This window comes from Salvia hispanica, chromosome 4, assembly GCF_029641045.1.
Source record: "Salvia hispanica isolate PSC_SH4W2 chromosome 4, Shi_PSC_v1, whole genome shotgun sequence".
NCBI lineage: Eukaryota > Viridiplantae > Streptophyta > Magnoliopsida > Lamiales > Lamiaceae > Salvia > Salvia hispanica.
The window spans coordinates 34795443-34811136 of NC_142695.1; the positions used below are offsets into that span (position 1 = coordinate 34795443).

The 15694-nt window shown below is 40.9% G+C and overlaps 1 protein-coding gene across 1 annotated transcript; it reads right to left on the bottom strand.

The window, feature by feature from the left end:
- Window positions 1–151: 151 nt before the first annotated feature.
- LOC125194358 (vesicle-associated protein 4-1-like) lies at window positions 152–2580 on the bottom strand. Its single transcript, XM_048092533.2, has 7 exons — window positions 2215–2580; window positions 2007–2077; window positions 1637–1718; window positions 1389–1501; window positions 729–806; window positions 539–658; window positions 152–428 (listed from the first exon to the last, which is right to left on the bottom strand). Exons 1-7 carry the CDS (start codon window positions 2462–2464, stop codon window positions 369–371), a joined length of 774 nt encoding a protein of 257 aa, XP_047948490.1. The 5' UTR covers window positions 2465–2580; the 3' UTR covers window positions 152–368.
- Window positions 2581–15694: the final 13114 nt, after the last annotated feature.

The following is a 15694-nucleotide window of genomic DNA, read 5'->3' on the forward strand; positions in this document are numbered from 1 at the left end:
TTGCTTCATAAGAAAGAGGTTTTTTATAATGTCGTTTGGGAGTGGGAGAGGAAAGAAGAAGACATACATTACACATTATACGCTACAACATTTATTTTTCAAGAAGATTTAGGATTAATGTAAGGCTTTATGTTTATATAACAATTCGTGCTTATTGCGTAAGAATGGAAATTTTAATTTCTGCCAACACTAGAAGATATTTACATGAAACAAACACAGGGACCAAACCTATTACATACATTTTATCTCACATACAATTACATAGCCATTATTTTACTTTTACCCTACGCATTGAGAACTTCCTCAGTCGTGCACAACTTCCACCGGACAGAAAAATCGATCAGACATCAAATGAAAATTAGCAAAAATCACATCGAGTCTACTGCTTCAACTTGCTGCCTAGCAAGATATTTCTCCCTTCGTTCTTTCTGAGAGAGATAGATGAGCAGAAGAGTTAGAAGGGATTCTACAGCCTTGTGATACATGGAACTTTTTTTTCATGGTGATATGGCAACATAAGTATACAATAACAACTCACCCATTCGTCTATAACAAGACCTTCGCCTATCACTTTTGGACCTGCATCTGCTGGGGGCTTTTTGCGGGTCTCTGTTGCAGCATCAGCCTCAGCCAATTGGCGCTTTAGCTTATCAAGTGCCTATATCATGCATAATGTCATGGTCTTAAACAACGGAAAGATAACAAGGCTTTCATTTATTAATGCTTACAGGATTGGGGCGCTCTGGATCTAGGAAAACCACCTGCATCACACGCTCAACTATCACTTCATCCCTTTGCTCTTCAAACTGCACAAAAATCTCAAATTGCAAGTTAAAAAGATCTAGGATTTGCCAATGCTACAGATTAAACTGAACTTATGCAAATAAATTGAGAAAACTAGCCAAATATGAGACGAGGGGGTTTCTAATGCACTAGACAGTTAGTGATACTCCTAAGTGCAATATTATAACCCTACTAGATAAAAGAATACATTTGCATTTTATGGTCTCTCATCTGTTAAACCTAAGTGCTTAGCTAAATTAACCTTCCAGACAAACTGCACCACCTCTGATTGAAAGATTTGGATTTATGGTTCAATGTATGTATATGGTTGTTTGCATGAATTCGTGTTGTAATGAAATCTCTAATCATGTAAGTTGTAACTTGTAACACCCAATTCCACTTTGAGTTTTTTAATCACCATGGACCATGATGTAAACTGGAGTCCTTTGAAGTTTGAACTCCATCCCTTAAAATTAAATCTTCACAATGAAACACAATATTAGTACTACATCACAAAATGTAATGATACCCATAGTACTACATCACAAAATGTAATGATACCCATAGTACTACATCACAAAATGTAATGATACTATAAGACTTACCAGTTCAGGCACATAATCTATTCCTTGTTTCACCTTAAGACTCATGATTTTGAACTTAACTTTGCGCTTCTGATTCTTTTCATTGTTTTCAGGAAGCTCCATAAACTTGAATACTGCCACGGAAAATTTATCTTAGATACAAGTATCAAGTTGCACAAGGAAACCATAAGAAAGCTTTTCTGCTCTTTCAATTCCAATTGAAATTGATATTGTCCACCTATATAGCAATGAAGGACCACAAAAGTTACCAGTAGCTATTAGGCCTTCTCCAGGAGCAAGGATGCCTCCAGGCGGTCGCATATAACAACTTTTCGGTGCAGTAGTTTGAAACTAATGGAGAAAAAAGAGTTTGTCAAGCCACTTTTACATCATTAGATCACACACAGATATTGCATATCATTGACATTCAGAGGCCAACACGAACACGATGAGTATGCGATGCCAACGAACAATAAAGTAAATACGAGTATTGAAGGTTCGATAATCTTATTTCAGACGAAATGAACTAAATAACTAAGCAATATGCAAGCCGTATCTCATCCAACAATAGCACAATCGACACTAAATTTTACGGAATTTCAAGTAAAATTGGAATGATCAAAACCAGGCCAAAATTACCTTGAAAGCAACGTGAGACTTGCTGGAATTCTTAATCCGAACAGCGCTCCTCCCCTGCTTCCCCGGTTCGTCTTCAGCATTCAAATTAGTTCAATTAGAGTTAAACAGAGAGAGAATAACGGAAACCGCGAATCAATCAATCAAATCAAAACAAAATTCTCATTCAAAATCAAACTTGAGAAGTGAAACAGAGTCAACCGCAACTCACAGGGGAAGTAAAGTTTGCTGGAAGGATCGAGGCGGAGCCTCCGCCGCCCAGGGATGAGCGATCTGGCGACAGAGGAGACCGTAGAGGAGGAGCGGGCGTTGGCCGAGGCGACGCCGTTTTGGTGACTATTATGATGATTCTGCGACTGAGGTTGAAGATTCTGAGTGGAAGATGGAGAAGGAGGAGACGCCGATGAGCGCCAGAGAGGGCAAATCAGCCACTTGTTGTGGCGACGGTCAGCTATCGCCATTCGCGACAAAAACCACCGCAATTCGCCAACGGATTACGTTTCGAGTTCCGATTTTGGGGTGTGGAATATTAGTTGACTCAATTGCAGAGTTGTGTTTGTTTGTAGAAAAGTCAATACAATGAGAGCATTTATATATTATACGCGTCTCAATATTGTTTCAATTTAATTTCTATAATCAAGCCAATTATGCTAAAAGTCGTTTAATCATTCGCAACATTTTAAGAAGTCTTAAGATTATATAAATGTTGATAAAGATTCAACTAACTCTCTTTTCTAAATATACCTATTTTTCTGAAATTATAATATAACAATAATCTATCGTATGAGACCATTATCAGCTTATCACCATGTGGGATCTTAACTTTGATATTTAAATTTTAAGCGATGTCTAATTGTGATGCATTTATTATGGAGTATTAATTTTTAACTAAGAATAAAACTTTTGGGCAGTGGTTATGAGATTTGTCACTTTGGCATTAAATAGTGTGCACAAAATAACTATTTTTAGAATAATTTGTTGAATTCACTTGATGGTCGGAATTTAATAATTTCTGATCTAATAATGCTAGTTGCATTTAAATTAGCATCCGATCAAAAAACACACAGCTACAAGTATTTATATTTTTAGGTGAAATAGTGACATTGATATAGTACTACAAAGAGATGAAATAGAAATGAGTGTATTTTTGAGGTGGACGCGCAAGTTCGGACGTCAAATGCGTGTTCAAAAACGTTTTATTGAGAGTTGGCATCCGCTCAGACTCACGCGTTTGTTTTTTTAGCCGCAATTATTTTTAAATACGATTAAATTGAAATTTCCTACAATCCAAGAGGCTTGAAATATTTGGCTTTTTATGGTGTGTGTTATGAGTTATGACTTTTATTAAAGTGAAAACAGTAGCTTGATTTTGTTACATACTTTTTATGGTGTATACTCCTTAGAGTATCCACGATAGAAATAGATCAGCCATTGGTCAGCTATTCTTTCTTTCTGTCACGTCAGCAGCACTAAAAATTCACCTGTCACATTAGATTTAGGTCAGCCATAGGCCAGCCGCAATAAAAATAATTAAAAAAAAACTACATTTACGGAATTAAATTTACGATTAAATTGCGGAATTAAATTTACGAGACATATACGGGAAAATTCATTAATTGCATTAAAAAAATTACATTCATTTAAAAAAATAAATTACAAAATAAAGAAAAAAAACTATCGGCGTGCAGTCTTCCGTGCCCACAACTCTTCAATTATATCCTTTTAGAGTTGAATATGAGCATCCACTTGGCGCATGTCGGCATATTCCTTGAGGCGGCCGACTTCATCGAGAGGTATCCCATGTCGTACGCTAGGGGTGGCCGTTCCGTGGCTTGGATCGGCTTCATCGTCATTGGCCCAACTAGTCAGTTGTACGCCTTCGTCTTCGACGATCATGTTGTGCATGATAATGCAGACGTACATTATTTGGGAAACGCATTTGACATCCCACAAACGCGTTGGATCCTTAATTGCCGCCCATCGAAACTGGAGCACACCAAATGCGCGCTCCACATCCTTGCGCGCCGACTCCTATCGTTCCGCAAAGTAGGCCTTCTTGTCATCTGCCGCGTGCCTGATTGTCTTCACAAAGACAGGCCACCTAGGGTATATCTCATCCGCCAAGTAGTAGCCCATATCATGCCGGTTGCCGTTGGCCACAAATGAGACGGCTGGACCGATGCCCTGACACTTCTCGTTGAAGAGGGGCGACGAGTTGAGAACGTTGAGGTCGTTGTTCGACCCGGCTACCCCAAAATACGCATACCAGATCCACAACCGGTAATCAGCTACGGCCTCGAGGATCATTGTGGGATTCTTTGACTTGTAGCCGGTCGTGTAGGTCCCCTTCCAGGCAGTCGGACAGTTCTTCCACTCCCAATGCATACAATCTATGCTGCCTAACATCTCGGGGAACCCATGCTGCTCCTCGTGCATCTGCATCAGATTCTGACAATCTTAGGGGGTAGGGCTTCGAAGGTACTCCTCACCGAAAATTTGAATCACGCCCTGACAGAAAAACTTCAGACATTGCAGAGAAGTCGTCTCACCGATGTGGAGGTACTCATCCCACATGTCTGTCGCGCCTCCGTAGGCCAACTGCCTGATTGCCGCCGTGCACTTTTGGATAGGGGTGTGGCCGGGTCTGCATGCCGCATCGTGCCTGAAGCAGAAATAAAGATATCGACGCTCCAAAGCGTAAACGATACGCATAAACAACCCCCTGCACATTCTAAAACGCCGCCTGAACATGGTTACTAGAAACCGCGGGTCCGGAGCGAAGTAGTCGTCATATAGGCGCTGATGTGCAGCTACGTGATCCCGATCAATCACTGCTCGGCGGTGGACAACCAGTGGAGGGCGAGGTACCGCCTGCTGTTCCACCCTTCGCATGTACCGCTCCATCTCGCGGTTCATGTAGGCCTCCATAGCTGTTGGAGATTTAGGGATTACAAGAAGGAATACCAGAAGAACTGAACGAAAATTACAACGGAAAATTTGAAACTAATGAACCGTAAAAGGAAATAGCCGAGTCGAGGAGGCCTCTTTCCGCAAGACGAGATACGCCCCGGTAGTGCTCTTCGGATTGGCGTTTCGTCCCCAAAGATAAAACGGCTACGTCTCTGATGAAGCAGCACCGCTATCAGCAGAGCTCCGGCGAACTGGATGGAGGAGAGGGCAGAGCTTCGACAGAAGAACAATGCAGAGGGAGAAGAGAGTGTATGATGCAGAGTGTATTCTAGTTTTCTGATGTAGAGAATGCTAGAATGGCTAGCCTATTTATAGGCTCAGTCCACTGCAGGGGGTCAACGACCATAATGGCCGTCATTAATGGTAGACCGTAACGATCGTCGGTTACGAGCTGTAACGTTCGGGCGTTACGTGCTCAGAGCTAGAGAGGCTAAGTCTAGAAGCTTCTAGATTCATTCACGATGTGGACTATCACGTGTCAGCCACGTTGGCTTACCGCGTCATACTGACGAGGTGGCATCCCGCTTGGCTCGCTGACGTGGAAACGGTGGTGGTCTAAAAAGAACTAGACCCACTAGACTTGGGCTAAGCCCGCAACTAGGCCCAAGCACCAAGCCCACGACCAGGCCCAAAGAACAGCCCAAAGACCACCCAAAGACCAATTGTCAAGATCCAAGTCCAAGGACAAGGACAAGGACAAGGACAAGGGCACGGGCACGGGCACGGTACGGACCAATTGCCAAGATCCAAGTCCAAGTCCAAGGACAAGGACAAGGGCACGGGCACGGGCACGAGCACGAGCACGGGCGCCGGCGCGGGCTCGGGCTCGCGGCACGCGGCTCGCGGCGGGGCGGGCGGCGCGCGCGTGTGGGCTCTCACAGCCCATCTTAGTCCACTATAATTATTACATGTAATAATCCTTCTTATTAAATACTAGTTTAATAAGGTTGAAACTTTCAATGTGGGATAATTAACTCTCTTAATTATTCCCTAATCTCCTCTCATAGCTCATTAAGTTTGCAATTTTTGCACAACTTTAAATAATTATTTCTCACTCACCGGGAATCGGATTTGAGAAAATAAATATACCACGGTCATCTACTCCGAACGTAGATCGACGCTATATCATTTAATTTTACAAAATTAAATGTCTCGTTGAAATTATAATTGGTTAAAGTCCATTGACCGGGCATAGATTCCAACAATCCCCCACATGAGTGGAAATAGCCAAATGCAAATGCATGCAGACACAAGCTCAACCCTCGAGAGGTATATAAGCATAAGGATAGGTAGCTTTTAGCTTTGAACCTTCCATAGTCAACGCCATCGGATACACAGGCGGCCTAGTAGCGCGATGCTTTGAACTAGTCCCCCACGGCGTGCACCGAGACAATGGTGTTAACACTTAAACACCTCAACCTCATCCGTTCTCACGTTTTGTGTCCTTTGCGGCCTTGGACACCACTTTGGATTCATAAGTGTGTAATTTGAAGCGGCCACACTTCACACTTACATATGTGATTTCTACTCAAGTATCTTGCCCTACTCGGTCTCTTTGAGAACTCAATCTCCTTGAGATCCTTAGAAATCATTAAAAGTCATAGACTTATCCTCACCACAAGGCAAGTTTTCAAACACTCTCTTGCTCTCTAGGGAATAGATATCGATGAGTGTTTCTCACGAACTCTCATAGCTTAGTTTTCCCATTGAACCAAGTTCTTGGGATCTCCAGTCATCATGGTTGGGTTACCACTATGACAATTCTTTAGTTTGTGGATTTCAAACCCATTCCCTCTAGCAACTTATTCATCTGATCACGGTTTAACCCTTTGGTTAGCGGATCCGCTAGATTATCTATTGACTTCACATAGTCAATGGTAATCACGCCTGTTGTGATCAAATGTCTTACGGTATTATGTCGTCGACGAATGTGTCGAGACTTACCGTTATAGAAGCCATTATTTGCCCTCCCGATAGCGGCTTGGCTATCACAGTGAATCAACACTGGAGGCACTGGCTTGCACCAACCTGGAATATCCTCAAGGAAGTTCTTAAGCCATTCGGCTTCTTCCCCAGCTTTATCTAAAGCTATGAATTCTGATTCCATAGTTGAACGGGCTATACATGTCTGTTTCGTGGATTTCCACGAGACAGCACCACCCCCAATAGTAAAGACGTATCCACTTGTTGAAAGTGAGTCCTTATTGTCGGATATCCAATTCGCATCACAGTACCCTTCAAGTACCGGGGGGTATCTCGAAAAGTGTAGCCCATGATTTTGAGTATGTTTTAGATATCTCAAAACCCTTACCAGAGCTCTCCAATGCTCTTTGCTTGGATTACTCGTGTAGCGACTCAACTTGTTCACGGCACAGGCAATGTCCGGTCGAGTGCAATTAGTTAAGTACATAATGCACCCAATGACCCGTGCATATTCTTCTTGTGCAACGGGTTCGCCCTTGTTTTTGCTCAAGTGAACATTGAGTTCAATTGGAGTCTTAATCGGCGCGCCATCATAGGCATTGAATTTCTTCAATATTTTCTCAACATAATGAGATTGGGTTAAGATGATTCCATCGGATGTTCTTAGAATTTTCATTCCAAGAATTACATCGGCTAGACCCATGTCTTTCATGTCAAAGTTTCTCTTTAACATGACTTTTGTCTCGTTAATCACTTGAGTGGTACTCCCCATGATTAACATGTCATCAACGTAGAGACACACTATAACGTACCCATTATTAGTGCTCTTAATATAGACACATTTGTCACACTCGTTGATTTTAAACCCATTTGATAACATCACATTATCAAACTTCAAGTGTCATTGCAACGGCGCTTGTTTTAATCCATAGAGGGACTTAACCAGTTTGCATACCTTCTTCTCTTGTCCGGGCACTACAAACCCTTCGGGTTGTTCCATATAGATTTCATCCTCTAGTTCACCATTTAGAAACGCAGTCTTAACATCCATTTGATGAATCTCAAGATTGTGCAATGCAGCAATCGCGAGAAGCACTCGGATAGATGTAATCCTCGTTACAGGTGAATAGGTATCGAAGAAGTCATGTCCTTCCTTTTGTTTAAAACCCTTTACAACCAAACGGGCTTTATACTTATCCACTGTTCCATCGGCCTTAAATTTTCTTTTAAGCGCCCATTTGCACCCTAAAGGTTTGGCACCTTCGGGCAAATCAACCAACACCCAAGTGTGGTTTAGCAAAATTGAATCAATTTCACTTTGAACAGCTTCTCTCCAATGTAACCCGCCTGGGCCACCGAATGCTACTTTTATTGACGTTGGCTCTTCATCCAACATAAAAGCGATGTAGTCAGGACCAAACGTTTTTGGTGTTCTGACCCTACTACCACGTCTTAGTACTGCATCACTTGGATCATGCCTCACTCGCTTGCGCGATTTAGGCTCTTCATCCGCGGATTTAGAACTAGTGGCCTCATCTTCAATTCTTATCTCAGAATTGATTGGGACTTCTTCTTTGTCCTTGCAAGGAAATGTATTTTCGAGAAATACGGCATTCCTTGACTCGATTGTTGTTCCTACTGTAATAGTCGATATTTCAGACTTGTGAACAACAAATCTATATGCACTACTGTTAAGTGCATATCCAATGAAGATACAATCGACTGTTTTAGGGCCAATTGTAACTTCTTTGGGCGGGGGAACCATCACCTTGGCCAAACACCCCCACACTTTGAGGTATTTGTAGGATGGTTTCCTACCTTTCCACAATTCATAAGGAGTGATATCTTTTCCTTTGAGTGGAATTTTGTTTAGGATATAGTTGGCTGTCAAAATAGCCTCCCCCCACATGTTCTGGGGTAATCCTGAACTTAGTAGTAACGCATTCATCATCTCTTTTAGAGTTCGATTTTTGCGTTCCGCTACACCATTAGATTGTGGTGAGTATGGAGCAGTTGTTTGATGAATTATACCACTTGCGTTGCATAACTCCTCAAACGGGGCTACATACTCGCCTCCTCTATCACTTCGAATCGCTTTGATTTTACAACCAAGTTGATTCTCAACTTCGTTCTTATAATTTTTGAACGCTTCGATTGCTTCATCTTTACTTCTTAAAAGATAAATATAGCAATATCTTGTGCAATCATCTATAAAAGTGATAAAGTACTTTTTACCACCTCTAGTTTGCACCATCTTTAAATCACATACATCTGTGTGAATTAATTCAAGGGGTTTTGTTTTTCGTTCAACTGAGTGAAACGGTAACTTAGTCATTTTTGCCTCAAGACATATTTCACATTTGTCTTGGGTATCTACTTCAATTGCCTTTAGTAAATCTAAATTTACTAATCTTTTTACGGCTTTTGAATTTACATGTCCCAATCTACAATGCCACAAATTTGAAGACTCGGTCAAATAAGAGGAAGTAGATGCTTTATTATTATTGTTAGCCAAAGGCTTTGGAACAAGGCGCGTAGCCACACTAAGCTTGAAAAGTCCGTCGGTTATATAACCTTTTCCGAGGGACTTCCCAAACTTGTACAAGACAAACCTATCAGACTCGAATACAAGTTTAAACCCCTTATTAACTAGTATTGATCCTGACACTAGGTTCTTGCGGATGTCCGGGACATGTAGTACATCCTTCAATGTGATCGTGACTCCAGATGTCATCATGAGTATCACATTGCCAATGCCGAGGACCTCGGACGATGCTTGATTCCCCATGTTGATCTTCCTCCCTTCAACAGCAGTGTAGGAGGCAAACTTGCTCCTATCGGAGCAAACATGAGCAGTGGCGCCGGTGTCGATGTACCAACCGCCCTTGTTGTCAACAATGTTGACTTCTTCAGTGACCACGGCAACGAGGTCATCTTCATTCCAGTCCTTGAAGTCTTTCTCAACGACGTGGGCTGCCGGCTTCTTCTTCTTGCTGCGGCAGTCTTTGGCAAAGTGGCCAACTTTGCCACACTTGTAGCACTCGCCTTCAAATTTCTTTGCAGGCTGCTTTCCCTTCCCTTTGTCTTTCTGATTTGGGCGGGAGCGTTTGTTGGAGGGTCCGCCCAGCTCCAACAAGTTGGCTTTGGCGTCAAGTGGGCTAAAGCCCTTAGCCTTTTGATCGATCTTGCGCACATCCGCTTCAATGCGCAGCTTCACGATCAAGTCTTCAAGACTCATCTTCTTTCGCTTGTGCTTGAGATAGTGCTTGAAGTCCTTCCAACTAGGAGGAAGCTTCTCAATGAGTATGCACCGCACAAAGTTGTCGGGCAAATTCATCCCTTCAGCCAGGAGTCCGTGGATGATCATTTGGAACTCTTGAACTTGTTCCATGACCGGTCTAGAGTCGACCATTTTGTAGTCCATGAACTTGGATACTACAACATGTTCCGTACCGGCAGCATTGTCTACACTATACTTCTTTTCTAGGCTTTCCCACATCTCTTTTGATGTGGTTATAAGGGAGTATACATTGTACAAACTATCATCTAATGCACTTAGAATAAAATTTTTACAAAGATAATCTCCTTTGCGCCATGCTTCATAGTCCGCCATGACCTCAACACTTGTCTCTTGATCACTTGGCGCAGGCGGCTCGTTCTCCGTGAGGAAGTTGGCGATGCCCAATGTTGTCAAGTAGAACAACATCTTTTGGTACCACCTCTTGAAGTCAGCTCCTCCAAACTTAGGTGGTTTTTCGGCGGGTGGCATCATTCTTGGTGCCAAAGGTGCCGCACTTGGTCCTTGGAAGGAACCAATTCCGTTGCCCCCGAAGGAGCCAACAACATGGTTGGGCATAGAGCCCCCACCATTCATGTTGGGCGTAGAGCCCGCCATGGTCGTACCAGATCCGAAGGAACCGGTACCCGTGTTGGACCCGAAGGCCCCAACACTCGATCCATTGAAGGATCCGAAGGAACCACTAAAAGTGGAACCAACCGACCCACTAGAGGATGATCCAACAGTGGGCCCAAAGGGGTTCGTAAACCCCCATGACAAGGTAGACGAAGAGGTGAACCCAGGGGTAGGGACCATTGTGGGGATTGGTCCGGTGTTCGCCATGGTGGAGGAGATGATGGCGGCGGTGGTGGCCGGATTGGTGGCAGCGGCGGTGTTGGATTCAGTCGACATCTCCAGCAAAGGTGATTATAGTTTCGAAAGGTTTAGGTTCAGTTTTAGGTCCAGATCCCTTCAAAAGCAAGTTATCTCGTCTTGCGATTGTTGGAGATTTAGGGATTACAAGAAGGAATACAAGAAGAACTGAAACGAAAATTACAACGGAAAATTCGAAACTAATGAACCGTAAAAGGAAATAGCCGAGTCGAGGAGGCCTCTTTCCGCAAGACGAGATACGCCCTGGTAGTGCTCTTTGGATTGGCGTTTCGTCCCCAAAGATAAAACGGCTACGTCTCTGATGAAGCAGCACCGCTATCAGCAGAGCTCCGGCGAACTGGATGGAGGAGAGGGCAGAGCTTCGACAGAAGAACAATGCAGAGGGAGAATAGAGTGTATGATGCAGAGTGTATTCTAGTTTTCTGATGTAGAGAATGCTAGAATGACTAGCCTATTTATAGGCTCAGTCCACTGCAGGGGGTCAACGGCCATAATGGCCGTCATTAATGGTAGACCGTAACGGTCGTCGGTTACGAGCTGTAACGTTCGGGCGTTACGTGCTCAGAGCTAGAGAGGCTGAGTCTAGAAGCTTCTAGATTCATTCACGACGTGGACTATCACGTGTCAGCCACGTTGGCTTACCGCGTCATACTGACGTGGAAACGGTGGTGGTCTAAAAAGAACTAGACCCACTAGACTTGGGCTAAGCCCGCAACTAGGCCCAAGCACCAAGCCCACGACCAGACCCAAAGAACAGCCCAAAGACCACCCAAAGACCAATTGCCAAGATCCAAGGACAAGGACAAGGACAAGGGCACGGGCACGAGCACGAGCACGGGCGCGGGCGCTGGCGCGGGCTCGGGCTCGCGGCTCGCGGCACGCGGCTCGCGGCGGGGCGGGCGGCGCGCGCGTGCGCGCGCGTGTGGGCTCTTACAGCCCATCTTAGTCCACTATAATTATTACATGTAATAATCCTTTTTATTAAATAGTACTAGTTTAATAAGGTTGAAACTTTCAATGTGTGATAATTAACTCTCTTAATTATTCCCTAATCTCCTCTCATAGCTCATTAAGTTTGCAATTTTTGCACAACTTTAAATAATTATTTCTCATTCACCGGGAATTGGATTTGAGAAAATAAATATACCACGGTCATCTACTCCGAACGTAGATCGACGCTATATCATTTAATTTTACAAAATTAAATGTCTCGTTGAAATTATAATTGGTCAAAGTCCATTGACCGGGCATAGATTCCAATAATAGCCTCGTTCATCTGCCGTTCGTACTCCTCAGCATCCCCACCACTACCACACCACCACCGCTACCACCCGCGTTACTCATCCCTCGATGTTGCTCTTGTACAGAAATTTAGAGAGAGAGAAAACTCGTTAAAACAAGTGGTGCAAATGAAAATGAAACTAAAATCGCGTATATATAGATTTTCAAAAAAAATATTTAAAAAAAAAAACGAAAATTGGCGTTGGCCGATCGGCACGCCACAATGGCGGCCAGCGCCCTCTAATCGGCTAGCCCACACCGATTTTTACGCCGATTCGCCGCTGGCCGACTGCAATGGTTCGGCTAGCGACGCGAATCGGCTAGCCGACCGTGGATGCTCTTAAATTGAAAATAGAGGCTTGATTTTGTTACATCTCTTAACAGTGAAAGGTTTTTTTTTCCCCCAAAATATCCCTCCTACAGTCCTACTAATAGATAGAACTAATTTTGCATATCAATGGTCATCGCGCTAAATGGTAGTAGAAAATTGACAAAATGATTTGCTCAAATATTCCAAAAATATATCCAGAGGCACGTTAAACTGAAAATTGTCCCTCAAAATTTAACCATGAATGATCATACATAGGTCATCAAATTTAACTAGTGGATGGTCCAAATTAGGTGGCAGAATCTCTATTTTAATATATATTCAAGCGGAGAGGTAAAATTGAAAATGAAACAACACGGAATATATGTATTTGAATATTGATTGTGAATATGTTGATTGTATGTTATAGATATTTTGATTCTAAGTTATGGTTGTGTTGACTGTATTAATTTTACATCAAACTTCACAATCAATATAGTGTAGAAAATTGACAAAATGATTTGCTCAAATATTACAAAAATATATCCAGAGGCACGTTAAACTGAAAATTGTCCCTCAAAATCCATTTAGAATATATTGAAATTTCAATCTGAATATGTTATAAAGCCAATCAGCATATATTAGATATCCAGTTAGCATATAGTAGAAACTGAATCAGTATGTATTAGAAATTCCACCAACATATATTACAAAATCAATCAATATATTAGTCTCTGTGTCCAATAATAGATGACAAGAAATTTTAGTAGATATATTTTGTGTGTTAAATGGAGAGAAGAAATAATATATTAATTTAATGTGAGAGGAAATTTTTTTCAATATAAAAAGTATAACATGTTTTATGGGAAAAAAAAAAATGTGACATCTATTATGGGACAGTGGAAATATATTACAAACTTAATTAGCATATTGTAAAACCTCAATGAATATCGAGGAAGAGTAATAGGAATATATTTATTAGTAGTTTTCCACTTTTCCTTATATAAATGGCACGTGATGTTAGAGTTTGTATAAAGTAAAAAAACATGTTTTGGAATGAATGTACATGTAATAAACTCTTTACTTATTTTTAATCATATTTATGAGAATGAATATTTTTTTTCAATGTGTTTTGCATAGGATATGCAAAATGAGTCTAAGGCTTCTGCATACTTGACAAGTGAGCGGCGTTCATAGTAGGCAGCTTGTCGGTTCTTGTAGAAGGAAAACAATTTCACAACTTTTGACCATCTATCGTGAAAGGTTGCGACGTCAGTCAATATTTCCTTACCTTAGAAAATGATAACGTTAATGTGGTATAGCACTGAATGATTTCAACTATGAGATAAGTTTTTTATGCTATTTACTGAAAGACAAGATCTTGGTCGATCGTTTCTTAACCATTGTTGACATAACATTGTACAATAAAATTTGAGAACTACTTTGACTCATCAAATAGTGAGGATCTTTCGTTACCCAAGAATCTTGATATGGGTAGTGATCATTATTATCTAGGAGGTGCTAGTAGTGTTATTGCAATGCAACATGTGCTAGGAGAGTACAGATTGATAATATCCTCAAGAGGTGTTTAGGAGAAGTTTTATTCTGAACCTGGCCAATATGGAATTTATTTCATGAATAAAAAGGAATTTCTAAACAGGGTCACTCTTGGGAAAATATATGTAGATAGCAGACTCGAATATTATATGGATATTTCTATCTTCAACACGGAAAATGATATATTTAAAGAGGAAATGCCAAATTACTCATAAATTTGGTTTGGAGGGGCAGTCAGTATTATATATTTAATGGATGATACTAATATTTAAGTTTGAGCTTAAATTAAATCAAGGAACCAGCTAAATTGTGGCCCAAGTCCAGTCCATCCTAGATTCCCTGATCTGACCAACAAATGACTTCATATAAAAGGGGACAAGCCTAAAAAAAAAGAGAGAGAGAGTTGAGCGCATGATCACGCCTCTCTCTCTCTCCCTCCCTGAGATTTTTTAAAATTTCTAGGGTTTTTCCCTAGGTTTCTCTGTCTTCAATTCTTGTCCGGAGCTTGAGGAATTGATAAATTTTGCCGGCTCGAAGGTCAATTTTGAGTCGAGGGAACAGATCAGAAGACCCATGATTGAGATCAAGTTTATACGACAAAATTAAAGTAATGACTGAATTCAGTTCATGAACTCTACGGCACGTTGTATATGATTAAATGCATGAATTGATTTATTATATGAGCAAACAATCATCTAGAATAGATATTCCGCTGCGATTCCGACAAATAATACATTGTATGAGAAACCCAAGCATAATACAATATATTAAAAATTCTATGGGAATACATCAATTTACACGATTACTAAATGTTACACCTGATAAGAGTGTGGAATTCTTATATTTATTCGTTTATTTTTGGCTTATTGATTTTATATTCTTGTTCTTATTTTTCATTTTTTCAAAAATTCATTTTCACTTAATCTTGAATTGGATTTGCACTGTGCTTATTCCCACCATCAATCACCGATCAACAAAATTATAAATAGGTTGTATTACATATTTAAGATAATAGGTAAATTTAGTGAGAATGAATATATCGTGAAAAATGAGAAATGTAGTATAAAATTCGTGAACAAGCACGTAAATAATCGAATAAGAGATAAATAAATAAATAAATAAGTAGTACTAGTAAGGAACTAAGAATTGAACCTAAATGCTGCAATCATTCAGTAATATGTCGACCAAAAATTTATATATATGATCGAAATCGATGAAATAATTACATACAATGGTATCTATCGTAGTGATGTGTATGTTTTACATCAACTTGAAAGTATCCATTATTAGAAATAGCGACATATGAAAATATTAAAAAAAATAAGATAAGAGACTTTAAGAATTCCACAAACTACTTTCCTTTACATAGGCCACATCGTGCAGATCTTCTTCTCGGAATAAATTTAATTCAACTATATTATTATTGCATTCTATTTGGCAATTAATAAACTTTAATTACTAATTAATACTAAAAACATTTAA